This window comes from Papio anubis, chromosome 5 (assembly GCF_008728515.1).
Source record: "Papio anubis isolate 15944 chromosome 5, Panubis1.0, whole genome shotgun sequence".
NCBI lineage: Eukaryota > Metazoa > Chordata > Mammalia > Primates > Cercopithecidae > Papio > Papio anubis.
Genome location: NC_044980.1, coordinates 89,865,215 through 89,887,921, shown reverse-complemented (window position 1 = coordinate 89,887,921; position 22,707 = coordinate 89,865,215). Strand labels below are relative to the sequence as shown.

Sequence of the window (22,707 nt, the reverse complement as noted above, 5' to 3'; positions counted from 1 at the left end):
ACTTTACGTTTCTTCCCACTTAAATCTACTTTATAAACTGAAACCAATTTACTTTTCCTAAATAGTAACTTTAATCAAGTCATTCCTCTGTTCAAAAGTCTTTTCAAGCTTCCTATTGCATAGGAAAAAATAATTCCTTATGGTATCCAGAGCCTTCTACAACTGGGCCCTATTCAACTTTCTCTTCTTTTCCCTCTTCACGTGTGGCTTCCACTGCGGTCAAACACTGACTCTCTGAAAAAAACATCACTAAGTACTTCATTTTCTTTGTAGAGCTCATTGCTCCATTCCTGCCCTACCCTATACTTCGCATTCTTCTTTCTTCTTTACCTATATTTTAATTATTTAGGTCAACTCAATTCCCATTTTCCTCCCAAAAGTTTCTCTTCGTTATCCTAGGCAAAAATTCTGTCCCACTAGCACATATTACCTCTCTTATTGCTCCACAAGTACCAAATCACCTGAACTTTCAGCTACTTGACATAGACTGTATCTCACACATTTTGTGTATTTTCTTCTCTATCTTATCTGACAGCCATAACATTCATTCCTCCCCACAACATAAATGTGAATGACACTGTTATCCCTATTCTTCCATTCTCTGACCTATGGTGATCCAAATGGGGTTAACATTCTGCTTTTTCTTTACCTCAAAACCCAGGGTGTGTGTTTCAGATTCTGAAATCTATCTTCAATTCTTAAAAATCTCTTTTTGCTTACTTGTTTTGGCAATCCTGACTTGAGAGCATACCTCAATTCTGAGTAACACAGCCAAGAGCTTGCTTAGGACCTTCCCCAAACATATTCTACCTATAGATCTGGAGAGTAAACTGACTTTAAAAGATGCAGTGCTATAAGATCTGGTTAATTGTCTGGAATACTAGTCATACAACTTAAATGAGCGTTAGAGAAAGAAAAAAAACTCACAAAAAAGTTAAGGCCAAGATTTATATAGAAGCAAACATTTTATAGTTTACCATTAATACCTGAAAAAAATTTAATTTTAAAATAATCTAAGTCACGCAGCTTGCTCACATATGAAATTTTAAACCCACTCCAGCTACCTTTTTGTTCACAGCAATACCTTAAAATAGGAAAGAGAATCAAACATTTCTTCAATTTGTTCTGAAGACTGAACAGATGATGATATTGGATGAGATGAATTTAAGGAATCTTTCTTCATGGTTTTAAATCGAGCATCTAAGAAATCTTCATACTGTCAAAAAATGAAAAGATTAGAATATCACAAGTAGTATCAAATGCAAAAGTATAGTAATTATTTGTATGAATTAGACTAATTAGTATGTAAGATCATTAGGAAAAAAATGACCAGTGTCACTAAATTTCAGGATATAAGCTTTCAAAAATGTAGGAAGATTGTAACCTTCATGAGTATTCCTTAAATTTAAAGATACAATTATAACCTGGCCACATTAAAATTAGCATTTCCTAAACAACAGCGTATGGGAAAATTGAGAATCTATTACCAAAGTAAACAAATGCCAACTCTGGGTATCCAAGATGAATATTCTAAAAATGTTAGCATAATTTTTTTTTAAATGAAACTTGAAATTTAAAAAGAGAAAAAACAAAAACTGGTCCTTATGCTGATTTCTCATATATGGTCTAGAATTTCTACAAAGAAAATATACATTTCCCTTAACTGAGGTCCGTTTTAAATAAAATATAACTCTTAAACAGAAATAATTCTTTAAGAGCTCAGCAGACGAGTTCCCCTAGAACATGTATTAGACGTTTTTACACATTCTGGGCACCACCAAGTGGTCAAACTGTGTATCTCATTGCTTACGTAGCATACACGGATTTAGAATATCTTTCTTAGTATTCTAGCTACCACTTGATATTAATATCAATTAATTTCCCCTACCACTTGAAATTTTTCAATAAGCCCTATCTAAAATTTCAAATCAAAAGCTCTAAAAGCACTTCTGTTTTAAAAGCCATCTTGGATCATAACATCAGGAAGTTTAATAGAAAGTCAAACAATTTGGGGGTTGGAAGGTATCTTTACACTTTCCCACCTATTGTTTGAATTACCTTGACAATATCTGTCATATCATGGCCTAGTGTGTCTGAATATCCCTAAGTCCTGAAAATATTTCCCAAGAGTCTAATACCATAGTGAAACCACTATTATACTTCTCTGTACTGAAATGGTATTCCTAATCTTTGGAAAAAGGCATAAAATGTGGTTTGTACCTTAAAAAGGGCAAATTTTATGTGTACCAAGCTATATATAACTATTACAAGAATGTACACAGTGATAACAGAGAAACAGTATTACTACCAAATGTTTTAATTTTTTATCTAATTTTTACACAGGATAAAAAAGTTTAATTTTGCAAAAAGGACTTTGCAACTTTAAATTCCTGCGAACAGAAGAACTACAGCTGTTTAAAAGAAAATGTTGCAAAACAATTTAAAATGTTCATCTTAATGACAAAAATGTAAAGTAATCTTATATAATTTCAGTTTTCAATGAAACACATCAATAAATAATAGCATCACTTTCCTGTCAAATCTCAAAAGGTATAGATATCAATAACCAAGGTCAAGTTTGGCATACCTTCCTAGAAACAATTTTCATTACTCCAGATGCACTGAAAATGTGATTTGACTATTTTTCCTCCTAGCATTCACAGTAGGCCAAAGAAACCCTGTACTTACACTAGAAAGCTCTTTGAATATTTTTTCCAAAGAGAAATACTCCATGAAAGTGGCAAAACCTTCATTTAGCCATAGATCATTCCACCACTTCATTGTTACCAGATTGCCAAACCACTGGGGGAGAGAAAACAATTAACCCATAGGATATTTACAGTCTCAGGAATTTTTTAAATAATTGGCTGAAGTGTCATAGTAATCACTTATAACTTGATTACAATATCTTAAAAATATACTGGTATTATAGTTAAAACAAACTATATCCAAATTAATTTAAAATTTACAAAAATTATATAAATTTACATTAAAACTAAAATAAAAATTTTAATCTTTTACCTTAACTGAATGGGAAACAAGCAAGCAAGGTTATTAGCATATTTATCAATTTAACATGCAATATAGCATGAATATAGGGAAATAAAAACCTTTTTTGGCCACCTCATGAAGTGAGATTTCCTAGATAATGACATTTTTCTACCTTCTAATATCAAGTTAGTAAGATTATTTTCCATTGTGTCTACAACCATCCATGACAACTAAAAAGTCTCTATATGAGAGATTTTCCTGTAGTCAGAAAGCCTATATTTTGTTTCTCCTCAGTTGCCCAAATTGAAGACAGTATTTGCATGATTCAAAACAGAATTCAAACAACATTCCTTAAGAAAGCTGACATATACAGGCTGGGCATGGTGGCTCACACCTGTAATCCCAGTGCTTTGCAGGGGCAAGGCAGGAGGATTGCTTAAGGCCTGGAGTTCAAGCCAGCATGGGCAACATAGCGAGACTCTGTCTCTACAAAAAAATTAAGCCAGGCATGGTGATGCATGCCTGTGGTCCTAGCTACTTGGGAGGATGAGGTGGGAAGATCAGTTGAGCCCAAGAGTTCAAAATTGCAGTGAGCTATGATCATGCCACTGCACTCCAGCCTGGGTGACAGAGTGAGACCTTGTTTCATAAAAAAAAAAAAAAAAAAAAAAAAAAATCTGGCATATATATAAACAAATGAAGTCAGACAGATCTTTAAATATTTTCTTCTATGAGGTAGTAAGAAGAAAAGAAGGAAAAAAAATAATAAGAGATTCTCCTTAAAAAGTGTATCTAAAAAAAATCCTTAAAATGAAAAGTAGTTATAAGGTATGTAATTTGGTCAGTGTGGTCTTGGGCTTATCTCAAATCAGCAGCAACAGGACAAGGTTACTGCATAAAACAAAACACCTTTCAGAATTACAATAACATATTTTTCTAAGATATTATCTTAAAACCTGTTTCAGAGGAAGATGATTTCTAAGTCCTAAAGAGGAAGTAACAGAGAAATACTCCCAAATGGTGATGAGTGGCTTTAGAAATAACAGACCTAGAGGAGATCCCCCAAAAGACATCTTATCTATATGATCTATTTTTTTTTTTGAGATGGAGTCTCTCTCTGTTGCCAGGCAGGAGTGCACTGGTGCAACCTCAGCTCACTGCAACATCCACCTCCTGGGTTCAAGTGATTCTTTTGCCTTTGCCTCCCAGGTAAGTGGGATTACAGGTATGTACCACCATGCCCAGCTAATTTTTGTATTTTTAGTAGAGATGGGGTTTCACCATGTTAGCCAGGATGGTCTTGATCTCCTGACCTTGTGATCCGCCTGCTGCTGCCTCCCAAAGTGCTGGGATTACAGGCGTGAGCCACTGCATCTGGCCCATGACCTATTTTTAAAGCAAATAAGAACGTGCTCATATGCCAGCTTGTCATGAAGTCTTCACAAGGGCTAGATTCATATAAGGTGTTTGATGTAGGATATAAGCTGACCAGAATACATCCTATTCATATACTGAAACTGTGATGACATCACCCAAACCATACCCAATGCTAGTTAAGCACCTCTCCCAGGGCACAATAGAGAAAAAGTGTTAGGGAAGAATGGGGGTGTTATGTACCCATATAATTTTCTTTCTCCTCATGGGACAAACAGTCCCTTTTGCCATTTTCTCAGAAACCCCCTCTCCAAAATTAACAGAGAACCCCGTTCTGGCAGGAGATGAAAAAAAAAAAAAAAAAAATCCAGCCCTGACAGCTACAGTTTGAGTTGTCAGAAGGGTGCAACTTAGGGAAAGAGATTCTTCCCCAAAATGTTATACTGGGCAATGGGCATTTGTCATAGGTGATGCAGCTGTGTATTACTGGGGGGGAGAAGAGATCTTGAAGAGATAGTGGCTCTTCATGGCCCAGTGCTGCCACTTATTAGCTGTATGACTTATGGCAAGCCATTTATTTGAACTGAGTCTCAGTTTTCACATCTGTAAAATGTGATTAATACCCACCTTAGAGAAGTTGTGAAGTAAGACAGATGTAAAAATGCTTTAACTTGTAAAGTCCTATACAAACATCTGATAGAATTTTCATTTGAAAATGAAGTTTGTGTTTAAAAAGCATCTTTCTATTATAAAAGAAGGCAATACTTAAAAAAAAGGAATTATTAGCATCTAAGTGCTAACAATAACTCCAGGACATGAAGTAGACCACAGGTGTGATATATAACAGCCTTGGTTGCTAATACCTGGTGAGCCAGTTCATGAGCAATGATTTTAGTCACCAGTTTTCTATCCGCCATTGAAGAAGTGTTATTGTCATACAAAAGCGTCTCCTCTCGGAAGGTGAGCAAACCCCAATTTTCCATTGCTCCTGCTTCAAAGTCAGGAATAGCCACCAAATCTGGACATAACAGGAAATAAGTGATCAACTTTCCCTCATCTTAGGCATTTTCTACTCAAAGTATTTTATTCAATGGTTTATCACTGTGAAAGCAATGAATTCTTTTTATACTTCTAATAAACGGAATCTTCCTTATTCTAACTCTATATGCTCCCTACCCACATGTCAGCTGAGGAAGACCTGTTCAAACCCTTTTAGAGTCACTGTTCCACTCTCCCTTGGTGAAGAAAGAGATGCTTAATTCCTTTACAATCAATCAGCTTCCCAGAGCAAGAAGGACAAAGTTCACGGCCAATACTCTGCTCTCCAGGACTAGCTCCATGTTGAACAGTACTGAAATGTTCTTGCTTTACTGAGCTCCCATTACTCAGTTTTTATTATTTAAATTGGGTATTTCTTGGAAGTTAGAATTAGTCAAATTGCAGACTAAGCCCTAAGCAAATTCCCATTTATACAGCACCTTTTTAGTAGCCCTATAAACTTAAGTGTTTTAAGCTCCAACTTCAGATATATTCATGAAATCTAAATAATATTAACAAATACAAACAATTTTTAAAGCATTAATAATGGTTTTTGGTTTTCTCTGCAAACAACTTGGGCAGAACCTCTTTCTAAAAAACATTCACGAAATAAATCTAGGTTCTAATTATAACAAAAATCAGAGACACTATTTGATTCTTACCCAATTTCTTAAGTGGGTACTGAATTTCAAAGTAGTTTTGATAAAACTCAAGAAGCTTCACAGTTGTTTCCAAGGCATAGTGAACTTGACCAATCTTTTCTGGCACAGCATATATAGAAACCTAAAGGGAAACATTATGTATGATGTAAGGACAGGTACAATTAAAATGGCATGATACTCAAGTAGCACTGTCAAGACTAACATATCTGAAAATTCTATAGAATTGTATGAGATCTTTCTGGATAGAAACACTCGCTTATGGTTACTTTAGCCCCCACAGCAAGTCCCTTCCACACATACAACATTGTTGAAAAAATTTACTGATCACCCCCTACCCCCCGCTTTTTTTAAGCTAGCAACATCCAAAGTAACTACTTTAGGTCATCTTATAGCAATTTATAAGTATTTGCCTATTTAATTCTATGATACTCTTCTCTTCCTCTCCCCTTACTTGTAGCTGCCCTTCCTTACTTATGAGGTAAAAAGATTGAGAGTTATCTGAAAGACAAAACTAAATTTTCATCCTTTCAGGACCTATCACCGTGCCTGGCATCTAGCAGGTACTCAACACTGAGGAGTCACATCTTATGATGGAGTTAGTTCTAAAGTTAACATGTAAGGCATAACTTGCACATTTGAAATTATCCTGGAAAAACCAATAGAGACCAACATATTCTCTTTCAGTAAGTATGGCACAGTCAGTTTATCTTCTAGTGCTTGGGACAGTTTAACTTTTTTTTTCAGTTGTTGGCTTTTTTTTAAGGGTCATGTTATAAAAATATATATATTATGCAGAGAAACACTTGTGTTACGAGTTGTACACAGAACTAAAACCAACTAAGGGAACAACAGTTTCATGTCTCCCACTGCCCATTCATTCCAGGGTGCATACTAAGAGAGAAAGCAGATGGAATCATCTTTATTATTTAAATTGCAATTCTTGCTCACTCTCTTTTTTTTTTGGCTAAATGAATAAATTAAACATATATGATGTGACAAACTATGAACATCTTATTCAGTAAGTATTAAAAGGCAAGTGCTAAACAGCCATGTTCAAAGCAATGGGTTTTACAAAACAATACTTATTCTTTTCCAATTGATTTTAAAAAGCCCTCTATATTCACCTGGAAAAGTGGGATGTAGATTAGACACAGCAGAAAAATAAAAACCTCAAAATGAAGATCTCAACAGGTGGAAAATGTAAACTTTTTGAACAATTCATAATTTGGAAAAAGCACATTGGTGAACTCTAACTCCAATTTGGTTTCTCATTAAACATATGGAAAAATGCTCAACATCACTAATGATCAGGGAGATGCAAATCAAAACCACAATGTGATACCACCTTACTCCTGGCAAGAATGGCCATAAGCAAAAAAATCAGAAAATAATAGATGTTAGCGTAGATGTGGTGAAAAAGGAACACCCTTACACTGCTGGTGGGAATGTAAACTAGAACAACCACTACGGAAAACAGTGTGGAGATTCCTTCAAGAACTAAAAGTAGAGGAATCATTTGATTCATCAATCTCACTACTGGGATTGATCAATGAATGGATAAAGAAATTGTGATATATATACATACCATAGAATACTACTTAGCCATAGAAAGGAATGAAATAATGGCAATCGCAGCAATCTGGTTGGAATTGGAGACCATTATTCTAAGTAAAGTAACTCAGGAATGGAAAACCAGACATTGTATGTATGTTCTCACTCATAAGTGGGAGCTAAGCTATGAGGATGCAAAGGCATAAGAATGATACAACGGACTTTGGGAACATGGAGGAAAGGGTGGGAGAGGGGTGAGGGATAAAAGATTACACACTGGGTACAGTGTACACCGCTTGGGTGATGGGTGCACCAAAATCTCAGAAATCACCACTAAAGAACTTATTCATGTAGCCAAACACTACCTGTTCCCCAAAAACCTATTAAAATAAAGCAAAAAACCATCAACAATTTCTAAGAGGTCAAATAGGTTTCAACCATATTGTCTTTATGTGAGGCTTCAGTCTATAGAACATATGCATTCATCACAGAAATATGGAGGTGGCTTAAACGTTAAACAATATAGAACATTTAAGTAAATGAACAAAAAATGAAATATATAGGCTCTGTATTTACAGTGCTGGGGTTCAGATCTCTGCTATCTGTATGACCTTGAGCAGGCTAGTTAAACCTTACTTTCCTTATCCATACAATGGTGATAAAAGTGGCTCCTACTCTCACAGAACTGCTGTGAGGATTAACTAAGCTAATACATGTATAGAACTTAGATTAGTGCATGACACAATGTCTAAGTGTTCAATAAATGGTAGTTATTACTGTTATTACAAATAGACTCCCATCAGAATTGAGGCAAAATATGTGTGAACAGAGTATCTGTGGTTACAGTTACTGGAAGAATTGTATCTATAGAACTGGAGTTAACCAATTAAAAATATGTTGCTTTCTAAAGTAATGAGGGAAGAAATTTATTCTCCCATATTATGGGGCCATCCGTACTTCATTAGCCCAGCCTTCTACCACCTGAAGCCCCCGATACAGGACTGTGACCACAACTTACTGAATTCAGTCACCGCCTACAAGCTGATCCTACCTACTGCATTTCCTGCATCTTTCTCCAACAGAAGTCAGTTTTAGTATATACACACACACACACACACACACACACACGCACACACGCGCGCCTGACATACAATTTTTAAATCTCCAGCTATCATTATAAATAACTGTATCAAGATCACTGGAATTTAAGACAAGTCTTTATTAGCTGTACCTATTCTTTGCAGACAAACATATCTTGTGTTATAGTTGCCTAAATCATCTAGAAGATGGTATCCCAACAGAAACATCACCCATACCTCCAGATTACTCTAAAACATTCTTCTATCACACACACCATTTGGCAATTCCCATCACTGTGCACCTTTCCTTAGAGGACAAGTCAGGAGAAAAAGTTCACACGAAACTGAACTTTGACCAAAGGGTCCACTTATTCCCATCTCTGGAATACAATGATTAGGAAAAAATGTAGTTTTAAATACTTTCTCTTCCTTTCTACCTCTTTTTCTTTTCCTTAAAAAACATCTGCAATGAGTTCTTACTAGAGATAAATAATCTGGTCATTATAATTATTACCAAGCTTCTCTGAGAGCAACAGATGCAGTAAGAAATAGAGAGAGCAACCTAGCTCAACAAAGAAAGTCTTGAACAGCATTCTGGACTTGGTAAGAGAACTCTAAACATTGTTAAATAAAAGTCAGTCAGCACTCAGGCCTTAAAACTTACAACTTGCCAGATCTCTTTCTTGCTAGATCTCTTTCAAAGATCTTATAGGAGATTTCTAAAAACACAACTAGAAAGATCCCTGATCAGCTCTCAAAGAAGAAGGTTAACATTAAGCAATAACAGATTTAAGTTTAACTTATTTGTTTCTTAATTTAATAAAAACAAAAACTAATTAACAAAAGCAAAAATAGAACGAAACCTCATACTTTCAAAAGGGACAATAATATGGTCTGCAAGATTTATAAAGGCAGAAAATATTAGAAGCTTCAATACTAAATTTTCTGAAAAACAACAGTCTTCCTCAACAGATAACTGGACACACATAAAAGCAGAAATTCCACCCCTCTCCCCCACAAAAACAGTTAAGTCTATTCAGAATAACTGGTTAGATGGCTTTAGGAGAATGACATAAATTGTGTACAATGTTCCAGGCTGGTGGAAGATAGTTGAGGTAGAAATGTTTTTAGAGGAAATTTGGAACAAAGTCATGTAGTCATGTTTCTGACTAAACGTGAATAAATTAAAATTATAACTTCACATGGATGATACTGGTGAAGTTTCTATTTGAATGCTCAATGTCAGATGTGGTGTCCACACCTGACTAACCATGACTAGATTCTGATTCTACATGTTATGCCTGTCTACCGTAAAAACAAAAGCAGGCAGTGGCAAACAAAAGTAGGCATTGTATTTCACAACTGGCCTAGAATTGTCTAGGTAATTCTGGTATTTCTGAAGGCAGGGGGAAGTTTACAGAATGAAGAATGAACAGAAATGATGAAATACATGTTCCTCTTTTTTTAGGTCTTTGACAACAATGCAGTATTTAACACTGAAGAGAACACATGTAATAATCTATAGTCAACTTTGAAACTTTTAGTTGGTGAGCAATATTGACTCTAGTAAGTAAAGCTCTATTGACTTGTTTCTGAATATTGCCTTATTTCTGAACCTACCCATCAAATATTACAAAATAGAAGCCATCCTAGAGATTTTAGCATAACAAAATCTATCAACATATCTAAAAGTCTAGTCCTTTGTTAGACTCCAAGTTTTAAATTTCTGGTCACCATACCCAACATAAACAGCAGAAGTTACTTATGTCATTTGGTGTAGGCAGCAGCATATTGTGGTGAACAAAACAATTTTGACTATCACTTACTGATTATGTAATCTTAGGTCAACTACTTAACTCCTTTGAGACACTGTTTCCTCATCGGCAATGTGGGTCTAATACGTATCTTCCCCTTATTTGGCTTATAAAATGAAAAAATGTTTATAAATGAGTGCCTAGAACAGCTGCCAGCACAGAGTATGACTCCATGCATGTCACATTCCTCCCCATTTCCTGATAAAAAGGCAATAAATTAATAAAACTATTATTTATTTGTATAATGTTAATATTTTCAAAACATTTACTTCTGGGTATTAAAAATAATGAAGATATTTACTCACATGCAACAATTTTATATTTTCATATGGTAAAAACGAAGTATGCACTCTATCCATGCATATATGCATATGTATATGTGTGTATATATGTGTGTATATATGTGTGCATATATATACATACTGAGAAAGGATGAGAGCAGTCTACTTAAGGGTCCATAGCTAGTAAGCTGTCTAGGAGGGATGTCAACCCAATTAGACTCCAGAGTCTATGTTTAACCATGTTGTTTCCTAATATAGGTAAATAAAAAGCAAAAAACAAAAAATAGTCACCTGAAACTTCTCTCTTTCTCTTTTCACACACATACACACAAGCATGCACATGCACACACATTTATGAGAATGCAGTATGTATGTCGGCAATGAATAATTCAGCTTGCCTAGATGAAAGAATTCACAATGAGGCAATTAGAAATATAGCTGAATTTGCCAGAAGTATGGTTTAAACCTGTAATCCCAGAACTTTGGGAGGTTGAGGCAGGAGGACTGCTTGAGCCCAGGAGTTCCAAGCTGGCCTGGGCAACATAGCAAGATGTCTCTATAAAAAATTAAAAAACAAAACAAAACACCTAGCTAAGTATGGTAGCAGGTTCCTGTCTGTAGTCCCAGCGACTTGGGAGAGAATCACTTGAGCCCAGAACTTTAATGTTATGGTGAGCTATGACTGTACCACGTACTCCAGCCTGGGTGGCAGAGTGAGACCCTGTCACTAAAAAATTTTAAAAAAAGATCCCAGCACTTTGGGAGGCACAGGCAGGCAGATCACGAGGTCAGGAGTTCGAGACCATGTAGACCAAATAGTGAAACCTCGTCTCTATTAAAAATACAAAAAAATTACCCGGGCATGGTGGAGGGTGCCTGTAATCCCAGCTGCTAGGGAGGCTGAGGCAGGAGAATTGCTTGAACCTGGGAGGTGGAGGTTGCAGTGAACTGAAATTGTGTCATCTGTACTCCAGCCCAGGCAACAGTGTGAGGCTCTGTCTCAAAAAAAAAAAAAAAAAGAAAAAGAAAAAGAAAAAAGAAAGATCAGTGTGCAGATGGGTGGAAAAAATTTTTTAAAGGGAAAAATAAATTTTAAACAAGAAAGGAAATATAGCTGAATTTATAAGGAAGGCCTTGAGTATCAAATGATGAATCTGAATGTAATCCTACAGGTAGTGTGAAGCAAACACAACAGACGAGAGAAAGAGGGAAAAAGGAAGAGACAGAGTGAAGAGGAAGGAAGAAAAGAAAGTGGGAAAATGCCAAGACTGCATACATTTTGGGCTACATAAAAAGTGCTGGGGATTTTATACCAATGTGTGTAAGAACTACAAAAAAGAGATAATTAAAGTGCTACGAAAGATCAGAGAGGGAATGATTAATTCCAGCTGGGGTAAGAAAGAAATGCTTCAAGGAGAAGGTAGTGTTCAGCTGACTCTTGAAGCAGCAGCAAACCTGGCTCTTTTAGATTGGGCTTCTTAGGCTTTATCGAAGCTGCAAACTCTAAAACAAAGGCTAAATATGTGGTGCAACACCAGAAGTGGAATTAACTGAATTATTTCAGATTTAAACCAGTCATAATATCCTTTTGAAAGGATTCTGAAAAATCCTTGACATAAAGTCTTTCAATCCAAAGGTGAGTGAACCATTATTTAGCACTTAATATTATAGTCTACACTTACCATTAAACACTTAGTTTACTTTTTGAGTAGTGTCATTAAAGGCATACAGTATTATTGCTGATAAATCGCCAGAGGATCCTTATCTCTGCCCTTATCTCTGAGAGGTATGGGATAGACATGACATGATAGTCTTTTCTAAAAGGAAAGATACACCCTTTTGAAGTAGCAAAATGATAAGATCCAAGGATCCTGTGATTAATATAAAGCTCTTTAGTCTAGAAAGGAAACCCAAAACTAGCAGGATATTCCCTGGTAGAGCTCAAAAATATGAAAACAGAAACTAAGACATTCTATCATATTTCTGTCATAAAGAATAATTATTTTTAGTTTAATAAATATGATAGAATGTCTTTTCTCCTTCTATGTTGTATTTGAAAAAATTAACTTTATTAGGTGTCTACTGTGAAATCAAAGTATAAAATTCAATCAAACAATCATTTACAAACAGGTACTAATGACAAAGAAAAACAAAAGAGTCTAATTAGAACAAATCATCAATTTTGGCAAAATACAGATAAACCATACCCTTAACTAAATAAACAAACTTATTCATTAGGATGAGGAATCTCATCAGGATTTGCTTTGAAAAAAGGGAGGATTCATCTAATTTTTACAACCTAGAGCTATGGAATATGTAGCCACTAGTCACATGAACACTGCGGAACACTTGAAATATAGTTAGTGAGACTGAGGAAGTGAATTTTAAATTGTATTTAATTTTAATTAATTTAAATCTAAATATTCCCCTAAGGCTAGTGGCCATCACTCAGTTCGAAAAGCTTTAGTATACATACAGTATCTTACTAAAATTCTCTTTAAAAGTAAAATTTTTTAAAACTTGAAAATTATTGACTTTCAGGTATTAGTAACAGTAAATAACAGCTAAGCAAAAAAGTAGTATTTCTGATATAAAATGTCAGAGTGTGATCTAAAAGCTTATTTATTGCATATAGCAAACACCAGGAATCATTAAAGCAAGAGTTCCTCTGAACCTCTTATGACACAGGCTTTCGGACAATTACCACATCGACATACCAGGGTTCCATTTATGTCCTCACTCAGGTTCTTCATCTCTCCCACAATGAAAGCAACCAGGTAAGTGCTCATCTTCACACTCTCAGAAAACTCATCCTGAACAAGTCCATCTTCTAGAATGACTGATGACTTCTACAAGCAGAGGGGAAAAGACAGTTCTGTAACTATAGGAATAAATGGCAATAACAAACAAACAGAGAAACTGAAAATTCAAATAGGAAATAAGTGGTAAACATGCTAGCATATTATAACCTCTCAGTATGAATTTCTGCAAAGAACATGGCTCTTAGTGTCAGTCTGTTGTACCATCCTTCATCCTGAGGACATATGGAACACAGTGAAAATCCTGAAAGATTTTTCAGTCCCAAAGATGACTAAATAAATGTTAAGTTAGAGGTAGTCACGGTGGTTCTGCTTCTCCCATTGAAACACCTTCAAAACCAAAATCCTTCCTTATGACCTGGGATTGCTCCACTCTACTACTACAAATACATCCACAGAAGAAGGAGCTCTAGCTGTGACATCCCTTCAAATGATCTGAAGTGGCTTCATGGAGTGCCATGTTGAGGATCCCCAAGAAAGCTTAGTGGGAACAAAATCAGTAGCAAGTCATTAGAGAAGTCAGCAGCAGACACAAAATGAGGGAATGCAGGCAAGCTTACAGAATTTTCCAACCACAAATTAAAGTAGGCATCTGCCTCTTTAGAGAAAGATGAAGGTGAAGAGTATGGCTGAGTGTGGAGAGTGAGCTGGTACAGTGCTGTCTTGTTATAGATTATGCTCTCTGTTGCCTACAAGATTGGCCCCATAGCCTGCTGGGTACGGCTGCTGCTCCTCTCCCTTAGCCACATGGGTCCAGGAGGCTCTTATCAAGCTGCACAGCCCCTCAGGTGTCCAAGACCAAAAAAAAGAAAAAAAAAAAAAAAAAAAAAGAACCCCCTAGGTTCCAGGTTTTGTTTGGCATAAAAACAATTACTGGTTTCACCCTCACTGCATCCCACACAGAGTTAACATCCAAGAAAGAGGCTCCTGTTCTTTTTGTCAATCTCCAAATTATAGCAATATTGGTTTTTCATTTACCAAGAAAATACCAAAACCAGTTATTATTCAACACTCTCAAATAACACTGTTTAGAATAGCAAATTCATCCTGTCTCAGAAAATATTACTCTAATCTTGTGAGTTCATTGTATTAATATTTGCACAACTTAATACACAATGCACACTCACATTTCCTACCCACACATTCCAAGTTCAGCAGGTCTTTCTCTTTCCTCAAGTCCTCCTCAAGGTGACTTCCCAACTGATGCCAATATATTTTAATTTTTATTTAAGTATTTTAAGGAAGAATATTAATGTATATGATTTTAATCATTCTCAACTATAGTCTGGCAAAGAGGAATTTACGTGTTCTTAAAGAAAGAGACCCAAAGATTTTATATTCAAGGAATAGAACGGTACCTTAGGCATATTTGATAAAGCAGTGTATTGCTCATCCCTTATGATCCTGATGATAAAAGTGGCTTTAAATGCTGGTTCGTCAAAACAAGGAAAAGCAGATCTTGTTGCCAGGGGTTCAAACTGAGTTGCTGCAAAGTACCTAAAACAAACACAAATTCAATCTAGTAGTTACTGAGCACCTACTGTACAAGGCACCCTGCCAAGTATACTAAAATATGTTACAATCCTAGTCATTAAAGGATCTGCAATAAACTGGGAAAGGCAGATGTATATACAATGAACAGAAACTTACATCAGGCTGTAAATCATGTCCTAACAATGAAAATAAAGCAGTGGGAACAAAGGGAAGGAAACAAATTCTGACTAGAGGTGGAAGATATTATAAGGAAACTTGTATAAAACCCGAAGAGGGCCTAAAAAGATGAGTATTTGAAAAGGTGAAGAAGGGAAAAAAATATACTCTGGAAAGAGTGATTAACACAAGTGTGGCAAGCCAGGTCTCACTAACGCAGGCCTCCATAACAACTGTTTCAGTACTGGCTGAGTGGGTTAAGTTAAATATTAAAAGCCAGTGCCCTTATACAAAGGCTGGAATTTAACAAAAGCCCACCAAGAGTTTTGCCTGGGTCTTAAAGCATGACAAAATAATGAAGGAATTCTTAACATGACCCATTTAGGATTAAATACGTCTTATTGGAGGGTCTGAAGAAAACTCCCCAGGCCTCCACAGACAATTACTGGAGGTCTGAAGGAACTCCCCAAAACTCCGTGGTTAGCAGAAGACAAGATAAGGGTAATCACCCCAGCACCTGGACCCATTTAGATTAAGTAAATTTACTGAGTCTCCAGAGGAAGGTCTTCAAGACTCAGACCTTAGTTATGGATTAAAAGAAATTAATCACTTATGTCTTTAGATAAATGCACACTTACATGTAAACATATAGTTTAGAAGGTATATAAACTCTGGAAAACTTTGTAATTTTGAGTTGGCCTGGCAATAATTTCCAGGCCTTCTCCCTGTATAATTGGTTATAGAAATAAAAGGTCTCTTCCCAATTCATCTGCATCTCATTATTGGGCAGCAACAAATAGCAGCCTGACCCTCAGTTTGGTCTGGGAACACAAGAGAGCAGTGCACGTGCAGAAACTGGGGGTGGCTGCCCAGTGTGGCTGGAGATGAAGCCACAACGGTAGGCTGCAACTGGGCACTGAGGTCTTAAAAAGGTTTCTGATGGAAGATTATTAAGAAGGGTGGTCATTAATTGCTGTGAATTATCTGTACAGACTCTGGCTTCACAACACTAAACCTCAAATTCACAGCTTGCATTTTCACGAAGACTGAAAACATTAGGTGTCCTGTAGTATTTTTGTTTCCTTTACTCTCCTCAGAGATTAAAAGAAATTTCCTCCTCTTTCTATAGCACACCAGCAACAGTTGAGAATATGACACACAGAAAAATCTTCAATTACAGTCCGGGCCAGGTGGCTCATGCCTGTAATCCCAGCACTTTGGCAGGCCAAGGTGGGCGGATCACTTGAGGTCAGGAGTTTGAGACCAGCCTGGCCAACATGGTGAAACCTCATCTCTACTAAAAATATAAAAATTAGCCAGGCATGGTGACACATGCCTGTAATCCCAGCTACTCAGGAGGCAGAGGCAAGAGAATCGCTTGAACCTGGGAGGCAGAGACTGCAGTGAGCCGATATTGTACTACTGCACTCCAACCTGGGCGACAGAGCAAGATGCTGTCTCAAGGAAAAAGAAAAAAAGTCCTTGATTACAGGTTGGTGGAAAAGCATAAAAAGAAACAAGGAGAAATGTAGATTTTCAGTTAAGTAAAAGAATAACACAGATCTGAACTTGGGAGAGCATCCCAATGTGGCTATAATCCTGGCAAATATGGCCCTGGTGTGCATGTTTCAGGTACCAATCAATATGGCACATATACAACCACCTTGGAGGTGGTAGCTTCTCTTATTTCAGGCTTAGTTTCCACTACTAGAAGATAAGGAGAAAAGAAGGAGTATGAGATTTGGAGTCAGATGACCCAGACTCTATAATTTACTAACCACATGACTTTGGGCAGATCAGTATCCTACATCTCGTACATTTCAATGTCCTTATTAGTTAAATTAGGACTGAGATAGAATCCACTGCCGAATACCAGGGTTTTTGTTAGAATCAAATAAAACCATTTATAATAAAAACTACTTGTATACCATATGGTCCTAAATACTAGGATTTTTGTTAGAATCAACTGAAACTATTTATAATAAAAACTACTTGCATATCATATGGTCCCTAATAGATATTTATTACAAATGCAAAATAGTCCTAACTTCTTCCACACTTAAAATTAGTGTACTTTTTTGTTTTTGTTTTTTGTTTGTTTTTGCTTTTTTTCTGTTAAGGATGTGTCCCCAAATAACTGTTGCTATTGGATTGGGTAAACTGCAAGAAAGGTAGCAATCAACATACATGAAACAATTTACACATATTATGTTTCTAACATTTCATTTCTTCAACCCACCCCCAACATTCTTATCTAGTTAACAGAAGATTTTGGAAGAGAAGCATAAGGGACCAGGGAATAAAGTTTGATGTTATCCCTACTATTCATACAAGAGAGACCCACCACTTTTGGATAAAAATTAGATCATAACACACTAACGCAAATAAAACCTTAAACTGTTAAGAGATCCAATCATAACTATCTCACATAAAAATCCCTTTGAGAAGGCTGTTGCTTGATAATACTTATAATCTATCTGTTCTATCTATGCTGAATAACTTGAAGCTTATTCTTTCACTGGAGAGTATATTTCCTTTCTGAAATACTAAAGTTCAACACTTTATCAAGTAGTGTTCAAGGCAATTACAAATTAACTGGGGATAAGAGAATTTTAAGCACTGGGGATAACAATGTACAAAGGAAAGCAAGTATGAACTAGAGAGGCAGTGCACCATGGTGGTGAAGAATGTGGCTTCTGTAGTTAAATGACCTTGGGTTTGAGTTCTCCCTCTGCTACCTGCTTGCCATGAGATGCTGGATAAGTTACTTTATGTGCCTCTGCTCCCTTAGCTGTAAAATGAATATAATGTTAACATCTATCTCTTAGTGAGTTTGACAGAATAAAAGACTCAACATGTGAGATGCCTGGAACAGTTTCCAGCCCTTCAGTTCCAGGTGAATACTGGCCATTATTATCATCAGAAAGTTCACCATGGCAGGTGAGAACTGTGAGAAAGAAAAACAAGGGCCAGATCAAAAACAGTCTTGAATTAAATCCTGTTAGAAATGAGGAACTGCTGAAACACATCCCTATCCTGAATTTGTTTACTAGTTCTTAGTATCAGTTTGTTATCTAGGACTTTAAGCCTATCATAAACAACTTCTAGATTTAACTCCAAGGTTACTGATTGTCTCTATCTCTTAGATCACATGGGTAAAAAAGGTAAAGTTCCCTTACAACAAGCAGTGTCTATGCAAGGTGTCTGACATTTACATACAATAGTTTTCCAATCAACAAGAAATATATCCCTTACTTTATCTACCAGTATAAACATGTATTCTAATCATACCTCAGAGAAGAAAAATGTATAAAAGCTTCTCTAACAGAACTAAGCAAAATTAAAAGAGAGAAAGACCAAAAAAAAAAGCTTTGAATTATAGTTTTCAGACATCTTGAAAGGTATAAATAATCTAAACATTTACCTGGAATCAGGATGTACTATCATGTAGGGGATTCATTTTACTGAAACTTTTATTTTGTTTTGAATAGCAGAGTTTCACTAACTCATTTATTTTAATAGGTTATAAAATACTGTTTTATAATACTCTTAATTTTAAAGAAACATATTCCATTTTTCCGACATTTTCCACAACTCAATCCAGCCCATGGCAAGAGTCAACAAGTGGCCATACCAAAAATCACCTTACTCTGCTACATTTATTCCTCCCATTAAATAGTTAACGGGTACAAGGATTCCAGGATCAATGTCCTAAAAGTCTGTTTGCATACTAAGAACATTGTTTTTATGTATATCTTACATTTCCTGGGGATAATAGGCATTATAGAAGGAGAACTAAAGGCAAGAACTTTCAAGTTCCCATTGCAATTATACATTTGTGTTTAATGCTAGATCTTAGGCAAGAATTGAAATGCAGGGCCAGTATGCCACTTATTTTAAAAGTATTACATAGAGGGAAAATAAAATAAAAATTATTTATCTGAATAGAATTATGGCTCTTGCTTTGTCTCTTTCTCCATTTAAGAAGGATCAAAAAGTTTCCTTTAGATGTAGAATACTCATTTCTAACTATTTCTCTTAACATGTCAACATACATTAGCCAAATGGTCAGCATCAGTAATTCACATACTGTTTTACAGAGTAATATTGAGAGAATGATCCAATTGCATAAAGCAGATGTAGTGAGGACTTTGTGCACAAGACAACTGGTATCACTGCTACTTAAGAATAACCTCCATGCTGTGTGAACTCCATCTTCCCAGAATTTTAAACTACATGCTATGAATGCTAAGATTAAAGTACTAAACATATAGTCCAAATAGGGAGCTGAATAATTTTATATTTTGTCTCACCTTTTTTTCTGAACCAAATTAAGTCTCTCCTAGACCTTAAAAAAAATTTCCACCAGAAATGCAAAATAGACTGACATTTAAAAAATAATAAACCAGTAAAGATTAAGGATATTAAAAATGATATATGTAAGCACATCACACTTCACACTTCATGTCCTCTTTCTGTATTTCACTAAGTACCTCCTAAAAGTTCTGCACATTAGGAAAATAGGTCTTAAAGAATAACTTATACTCTTTACTCTGCTTCCCAACAGACTTCATGAGGTGACAGAAAACTAGATTCATCTTAAAAATGGCGCGGTGGCTCAAGCCTGTAATCCCAGCACTTTGGGAGGCCGAGACGGGCGGATCACGAGGTCAGGAGATCAAGACCATCCTGGCTAACACGGTGAAACCCCCTCTCTACTAAAAAAATACAAAAAACTAGCCGGGCGAGGTGGCAGGCGCCTGTAGTCCCAGCTACTCGGGAGGCTGAGGCAGGAGAATGGCGTAAACCCGGGAGACAGAGCTTGCAGTGAGCTGAGATCCGGCCACTGCACTCCAGCCTGGGCGACACAGCGAGACTCCGTCTCAAAAAAAAAAAAAAAAAAGTGAAAACCTCAAGATAACAAGTTTTTTGGGATATAATCTTTATCCATCCTTTTCTACCAGCACACCCCTATCTCCACCCCACCATGATATATGCTCAAGGCTTTGACTAAGAGAGATAATACATTCTTCTAAATCACCATTCTACTATTTTGTATATAACTTTCTAAATTAAAAAAAAAAATCACAATTCGTGTCTCTGGTGTGGGCAAAGGGATCTATATTGCAGAAGTTATCAGAATGTAAAACCAGAATCATTTAAGAGGGCTACATACTTTTTCTCATTACTTTCATCTGTGTAGGAGAAGCCATAAAACCCATAGTAAGAACTAGATATATTTGCCGAGAACTCTATCTTCAACGTATAATTGTGCCCTGCTAGAAGGGCTTCAGGGGCAACAATGGCGATCTGTTCATGATATGGATATTCCAGGATCTCAACTTGTTTTTCTTGGCTTGAAACTGCTGACATAAAGGTCACTCTTGAAATATTATGACCTGTGCTATGAAGAATGATATTCCATGTGACCTGAAGAGCCTGAACCGAAATTGTCACAGAACCCCTGAATGTCATCGAGGTTAGGTTCGGGTGTAGGTTGAGTTCATAGCGTAGTGGCACAATGGCAGTGGGAAGCCTGATTTGTGCCCATGGAAACAATTTCCCATTTGTTGCAATTGGCTGAATTAGTCCAATTGATTGGTTTTTTTTATGGCAGCCTTCTTTGGTAAAGGTACATCTGGGTAGTAAGTAAATCACCATGATTACAGAAGCAGCAACCACAACGACAAAAGCACAGACCACCATGGTCCTTGCAGAGGGTACTGAACAAGCCCCGTCTGGGCTCTGCCTGTAACCAGCTGCACTGTTCCGAAGGCCTGAGCTTCTATTCATGAAGGACATGCCCAGCAACTTTGCTGATGACTCATAATCCTCTTCATCCTCGTCCATCTCATGCTCACCAAGACCCCGCACCAGCAGTCGGGAACCCCGGGGCTCATATTCCACCTCATCAGGCTCTAGAGGATGTAAACAAGGCTCTTTGGCTAAATCCACCACATCTGGTTCTTCCTCAAACATGCTGTTTTCAATCATATTCCTGGGGAGCTGAAGCCGATCTAAAAAACCAAACCATAAAAACAAAGCAGAGTCAGAAAAAAAAAGCTCATAATATTAATAACATGTCTTCTAGCTAAACCACATTTAAAGTAAGAATTTTTTTTCAGTCACTAAGACTTATTTACATCTTAGAGCTACTGAATTAAATAAGATGTTTATGCCATTATTGAGTCATTCATTAAAAACCAAAACATAAATAAAAGTATATCAGTTATGAAACAAGAAAGTTAAATAAACAGGCTATTATATTTTTAAAAAGATATCTGAGATAATATAGTAATTTCCTTAATATACTCCTGCCCCACAACCTGGGACCCTGCCCTGGCCTTGAGAGGGCCCTGTTTTGGCGTTCCTCTGACTACATCTGTCCCCACCAGGCCAGGAGTTAGTAGGATTAAAGGGATGTGCCCACCTAGAGTCCATGCTTCCCCTTCTAGTGTCTGGGCACTGGGATCCCAGAATTTCTGTCCAGCAGGCCTCAGACCTGCTTCCAAAGTACTTGTGGGTCTCGTCCCTGAGTCTCATTCTCCCTAGGGAGCACCACAAGCTGGTATGCCCATCTCTAAGACTGAGTGTGGCTAAGCAACAGGATGGGTTATTGTTTTCCCCTGAAAGAGGAATGTTTCTGTCCCACAGCAAATGGGAAGCAACAAATTACATAGGAAATTTCCATAAGCAAGAAATAATTTTTAAAAAGACCAAAAAACAATAAAAGTCAGATAAAATTATAATTCAATCTGTTTTTCATGCTTCCATGGCTTTCAGTAGTACAACATATTTCCATGGGAAACAACCATACTGCACACCATGAGTGTTAGTAGATCTCAGTGGGAGCTTTTACAAACTACAACAAACCACACCATCCGATTTGCCAAAATCACTGAGAAAAAAGACTCTAGAAGTAGAAGGGTAGATAATCCCCCATATAGCAGTACTTCCTAGGATTAGATCATTGAATTTTCTTTATTTAAAATTCATACAATTTTAGTTTTTAAGGGATCTCAAAAATTATCAAATTGAAACTTCCACTAATCTTCCCTATAAGGCACTTTATACATCTCATTTCTAACCCTTACAACAATCCTATAAAATGGCAAGTATTCTATTTTAGACATGAGAAAATAGAAAAAGAGATTAATTCACTTTCATAAAGTCATACACACAGCTATTTTAGTCATAAAACTAATGTTAAAGCCCAGGTCTAAAAATCTGATTCAAAAGTTTACGTTCTTTTCATTATTATATTGCATCCCTCTACCCAAACTAATTCAATAAAAGATGAGAGCCCTGAATTATTTATTTAATACCTGGCAATGAAGTTGCTAAGAGTATTATTTCACCATCAGGAGAGCAAAGCTTACAAAAAACTACTGAATATCTAGCTTAAGATAAATGCTATGTATTTTGTGCTATTCAACAAACACTGTAAT

General features: G+C 36.4%; 1 protein-coding gene across 1 annotated transcript in view; it reads right to left on the bottom strand.

Annotated features, from left to right (window-relative positions):
* LNPEP (leucyl and cystinyl aminopeptidase) overlaps window positions 1–22,707 on the bottom strand; it is a 105,569-nt gene that overhangs the window by 37,192 nt on the left and 45,670 nt on the right. Inside the window, exons 2-8 of the mRNA XM_003899947.4 lie at window positions 20,436–21,276; window positions 14,968–15,106; window positions 13,508–13,639; window positions 6,066–6,186; window positions 5,229–5,383; window positions 2,689–2,802; window positions 1,085–1,216 (exon numbers count right to left, since the gene is read on the bottom strand). Of these exons, the coding sequence (XP_003899996.2) occupies window positions 1,085–1,216; window positions 2,689–2,802; window positions 5,229–5,383; window positions 6,066–6,186; window positions 13,508–13,639; window positions 14,968–15,106; window positions 20,436–21,276 (1,634 nt within the window). The remainder of the gene's footprint in view (window positions 1–1,084; window positions 1,217–2,688; window positions 2,803–5,228; window positions 5,384–6,065; window positions 6,187–13,507; window positions 13,640–14,967; window positions 15,107–20,435; window positions 21,277–22,707) is intronic.